The sequence below is a fragment of the chloroplast genome of Coffea arabica (genome assembly GCF_036785885.1).
Source record: "Coffea arabica chloroplast, complete genome".
Classification (NCBI taxonomy): domain Eukaryota; kingdom Viridiplantae; phylum Streptophyta; class Magnoliopsida; order Gentianales; family Rubiaceae; genus Coffea; species Coffea arabica.
In genome coordinates this window covers 12501-17500 of record NC_008535.1, presented here as the reverse complement: position 1 = coordinate 17500, position 5000 = coordinate 12501, and the positions used below count along the sequence as shown (strand labels likewise).

At 35.7% G+C, this 5000-nt stretch overlaps 5 protein-coding genes across 5 annotated transcripts in view; all 5 read left to right on the top strand. All coding sequences in view use genetic code 11, as the record gives it.

The window, feature by feature from the left end:
* The window catches only part of rpoC2 (RNA polymerase beta'' subunit), a 4176-nt gene extending 3525 nt beyond the window's left edge, over positions 1–651 (top strand). Inside the window, exon 1 of the mRNA in view lies at positions 1–651. This exon is cut by the window's left edge and continues 3525 nt beyond it. Coding sequence (YP_817472.1) covers positions 1–651 — 651 coding nt within the window.
* Positions 652–864: 213 nt separating this feature from the next.
* Positions 865–1575, top strand: rps2 (ribosomal protein S2). Its single transcript has one exon. The coding sequence runs from the start codon at positions 865–867 to the stop codon at positions 1573–1575; it is 711 nt and encodes a 236-aa protein (YP_817471.1).
* A 233-nt stretch (positions 1576–1808) lies between these two features.
* On the top strand, positions 1809–2543 carry atpI (ATP synthase CF0 A subunit). Its single transcript has one exon. The coding sequence runs from the start codon at positions 1809–1811 to the stop codon at positions 2541–2543; it is 735 nt and encodes a 244-aa protein (YP_817470.1).
* A 1049-nt stretch (positions 2544–3592) lies between these two features.
* atpH (ATP synthase CF0 C subunit) lies at positions 3593–3838 on the top strand. Its single transcript has one exon. The coding sequence runs from the start codon at positions 3593–3595 to the stop codon at positions 3836–3838; it is 246 nt and encodes an 81-aa protein (YP_817469.1).
* Positions 3839–4163: 325 nt separating this feature from the next.
* Positions 4164–5000, top strand: part of atpF (ATP synthase CF0 B subunit) — a 1266-nt gene continuing 429 nt past the window's right edge. Inside the window, exon 1 of the mRNA in view lies at positions 4164–4325. Within this exon, the coding sequence (YP_817468.1) occupies positions 4164–4325 (162 nt within the window). The remainder of the gene's footprint in view (positions 4326–5000) is intronic.

The window sequence follows — 5000 nt, the reverse complement described above, 5'->3', positions numbered from 1 at the left end:
AACAAATGTATAACAAGAATTCTTGGAACTCCTTGGGGATTCTTGATTAGTGCTGAACTAACTATAGTGCAAAGTCAGATCTCTTTGGTTAATAAGATCCAAAAGGTTTATCGATCCCAGGGGGTACAGATTCATAATAAGCATATAGAAATTATTGTACGTCAAATAACATCAAAAGTGTTGATTTCAGAAGACGGAATGTCTAACGTTTTTTCACCCGGCGAACTAATTGGATTGTTGCGAGCAGAGCGAATGGGGCGCGCTTTAGAAGAAGCGATCTGTTACCGAGCCGTCTTATTGGGAATAACAAGAGCATCTCTCAATACTCAAAGTTTCATATCTGAAGCGAGTTTTCAAGAAACTGCTCGGGTTTTAGCAAAAGCCGCTCTTCGTGGGCGTATCGATTGGTTGAAGGGTCTGAAAGAGAACGTAGTTTTGGGGGGAATGATACCCGTTGGGACCGGATTCAAAGGATTAGTGAAACCTTCAAAACAACATAACAAGGCTCTCTTGGAAACCAAAAAAAAGAATCTATTCGAGGGGGAAATGAGAGATATTTTGTTTCATCACAGAAATTTTTTTGATTCTTTCCTTTTAAAAAAATTCCATGATCCATCAGAACAATCTTTTATAGGATTTAATGATTCATAAGAAGAGATTCATTTCTTTTATTACCTTATTTTACTTATTTTATTTGATTTAGTTCGGCCATTTTATTTAGTAAAATAAATAGAAAAGAATAATGGTTTGGGTCGTGTATATACGGCCAATCTACGGTAGGGCAGAAGGTTCCATCGGAACAATTTTATATTTCAGTTCAGGGTTCCTCCTCCCTTTTTTGAAAAAGGGGGGATATGGGGAGAAATGACAAGAAGATATTGGAACATCAATTTAGAAGAGATGATGGAGGCAGGGGTTCATTTTGGCCATGGTACTAGGAAATGGAATCCTAAAATGGAACCTTATATCTCTGCAAAGCGTAAGGGTATTCATATTACAAATCTTACTAGAACTGCTCGTTTTTTATCAGAAGCTTGTGATTTGGTCTTTGATGCGGGAAGTCGAGGAAAACAATTCTTAATTGTTGGTACCAAAAATAAAGCAGCAGATTCAGTAGCATGGGCTGCAATAAGGGCCCGGTGTCATTATGTTAATAAAAAATGGCTCGGCGGTATGTTAACGAATTGGTCCACTACAGAAACGAGACTTCATAAGTTCAGGGACTTGAGAATGGAACAAAAAACAGGGAGACTTAATCGTCTTCCAAAAAGAGATGCAGCTATGTTGAAAAGACAATTATCTCGTTTGCAAACATATCTGGGCGGGATTAAATATATGACAGGGTTACCCGATATTGTAATCATCATTGATCAGCACGAAGAATATACGGCCCTACGAGAGTGTATTACTTTGGGAATTCCAACAATTTGTTTAATCGATACAAATTGCGACCCCGATTTAGCAGATATTTCGATTCCGGCGAATGATGACGCTATATCTTCAATCCGATTAATTCTTAACAAATTAGTATTCGCAATTTGTGAGGGTCGCTCTAGCTATATAAGAAATCCTTGATTAATAATAAGATAAATAATTTACTTCGAAAACCCCGTAGATTTATGGGATCGGTTACTATATATTCTATTCTGAATTTCAAAAAAGAGATAAAAATACCTGGGGATATTGTGTCATTGGTTATTATTCAAAATATTAGTTGGTATTCAAAATATCGGATTCAAGTCGGCAAAGAGATGGTTGAATCAAAATAATTTTGTTTAAAGTTCGATTTTTTTTATTCAGAGGGAAATATGAATGTTCTAGCAAACACACTAAAAGGGTTATACGATGTATCCGGTGTGGAAGTAGGCCAACATTTCTATTGGCAAATAGGGGGTTTCCAAGTCCACGGCCAAGTACTTATTACTTCTTGGGTTGTAATTGCTATCTTATTAGGTTCGGCTGCTATAGCTGTTCGGGACCCACAAACCATTCCAACTGGGGGTCAGAATTTCTTCGAATATGTTCTTGAATTTATTCGAGATGTCAGTAAAACCCAAATTGGAGAAGAATATGGTCCTTGGGTTCCTTTTATTGGAACTCTGTTTCTATTTATTTTTGTTTCTAATTGGTCAGGAGCCCTTTTACCTTGGAAAATCATACAATTACCTCACGGGGAGTTAGCTGCACCCACGAATGATATAAATACGACTGTTGCTTTGGCTTTACTGACGTCAGTGGCATATTTCTATGCGGGTATTACCAAAAAGGGATTAAGTTATTTCGGGAAATATATTCAACCAACCCCAATCCTTTTACCCATTAATATCTTAGAAGATTTCACAAAACCTTTATCGCTTAGTTTTCGACTTTTCGGAAATATCTTAGCTGATGAATTGGTTGTTGTTGTTCTTGTTTCTTTAGTACCTTTAGTGGTTCCTATACCTGTCATGTTCCTTGGATTATTTACAAGTGGTATTCAAGCTCTTATTTTTGCAACTTTAGCCGCGGCTTATATAGGTGAATCCATGGAGGGCCATCATTGAAATAATCTTTTTTTTTTTTCAAACCTCAGGGTCCGGCTCAAGATAATTTACTTAGGGAATATCCAACTAGGCCGATATGGTAATGGAAAAAATTATGATATTTGATATTAGAGGGTTGGTTGTAAAAAAAGGAAAGAGATCGAAAAGATCTTTTTGCTAAAAACCCCTTTCGTCCACTCCCCCCCTCAATGAATATTAGATTTCTATCGCATTATTCAAATTCAAAAAAATCGCGAACAGATTCCCGTTTCAGTTGATTTTATTCAACGATTGACCAAATGAAAATAGTAATATAATAAATAACAAATTGCATGAACTTAGATCAATCTAATAATGATATTTATATGCAACGATTTGATTTGGACTAACCAATTTGTTTGTCCATTTAAATTGGATCCGGCGGAATAATGATAAAGAAGGGGGAGGGGGGAAAAGAGTTTACAAAAAACAGAATTCATAAAAATGGGTTGGTTCGGATAGGTTAGGTATATGTAATTGAATGGCTATAAATAAGTAAACTCCTGTAGATGTTTCGACAATTGATTCTCGAATTCGATTGAATCTAAGATGGGTGCTTGGTTTACATTATGGAATAAAGGCATGTATATGTGATATTAGATATTGACTGGATATATATGAAATAAGGCTATATTTCATTTGTCCTACTTCTATGAATTTAGATGGGGATTCGAATATAAGCCCTTCCCTTTCTGTCTCTTTTTGACTGTGAATTGAATGAATAAACAAATGAAATTAAGAGAAACATGGAAGAATGCAATTCACAGTTTGGAACCAAGAAATGAAGAAGGAAAGTTGTATGTATTCACAAAGACTTTGTGGATAGAAACTAAAAAATAGATATTGAAGTAGTTCAGACGATTCAATAACAAAAATACTATTATTTCTATTTCTTCAACTACTTTAACTCGAAGTAACTAGGAACTTCGATAGGATGAATCCTAGTGACGGAATAATTAAGTCATAATTCGTTGGTTGGTTGTATCATTAACTATTTCTTTTTTTCTTTTTTTGGTACGAGGGAATTTATCATGAATCCACTGATTTCTGCCGCTTCCGTTATTGCTGCTGGATTGGCTGTAGGGCTTGCTTCTATTGGACCCGGAGTTGGTCAAGGAACTGCTGCGGGTCAAGCCGTAGAGGGTATCGCGAGACAGCCCGAGGCAGAGGGAAAAATACGAGGTACTCTATTGCTCAGTCTAGCTTTTATGGAAGCTTTAACAATTTATGGACTGGTTGTAGCATTAGCACTTTTGTTTGCGAATCCTTTTGTTTAATCTTATAAATATAAAAATTATTGACTTGGATTTGTCATTTGCTTTTTCGAATTATAGTAAGATTTCACTCCTACAATTACTTATTCGTTGACAAAATAACCCACGGGAAGGGCTGATTTGCGGATGAGGAATTGGTATACCGACTCGCTTTCATCCTTTCCCGCCCGGAGTCCAAGGGAAACTAAGTATTGGTAGTTCACACAACTCGAATACTTTTCAAAATAAATAGGAAAAAGGAAACTAAAAGAATAAATAAAAACGAGGGGCGAAGTGATACAAAAAGAACTCTAGTCAATTTTGTAGTCTATCTATAAAAGGAGATCCTATGAAAAATGTAACCGATTCTTTCCTTTCTTTGGGCCACTGGCCATTTGCCGGGAGTTTCGGGTTTTTTAATACCGATATTTTATCAACAAATCTAATAAATCTAAGTGTAGTGCTTGGTGTATTGATCTTCTTTGGAAAGGGAGTGTGTGCGAGTTGTTTATTTCAAGAATAGGCTGGATCCAACCAGCTGTACCCCCCTTTCGTTATAACTAGGAAAGAAAGGAAAAAGAAGGGTACATGATCTCGCGAATTACTTCGGAATAAATTAAGAAATTCTATGTAAGAATCATAGCATTTCGTGATTCGTTGGTAAAACCCCTTTGATTCTCTACCAACCAATAATGTAGGACCATTAACATGGTTAAAGCAAACTGTTTGAAGTTTAGATGCAGCATGGTAGTCTTTCTACCACTATGTTAATATAGAGATAGTTTAAAATAAATATTTTATCGATAGAGAACACTCCTATCGATATGAAACGCTTATTGTAAAAATGAAAAAGATGGGCATTTTGCCCCCTTTATCCAATGCTGAATCGACGACCTATGTGTTATGTATAAATAATAAATTTTTGGATTTGAAGAAAAGAAAAAAAGCAACAACTTTGCTGACAATTACATATTTTTGTCAGAAAGAGTCCTCTCAATATCTTAATCTGGCATTAATTTAGATATTTGTTGAATATGAACAAAGAAGAGAGGATAGGCCCGTCATTACATTTATCAAAAGATATGAGACTTTATTATAATTCTAAGTAATTGGGCGTGAGAGCCAAATGAATCGAAAGATTCATATTTGGTTCGGGAAGGGATTATGTAAGCTTTGAAATTAATGG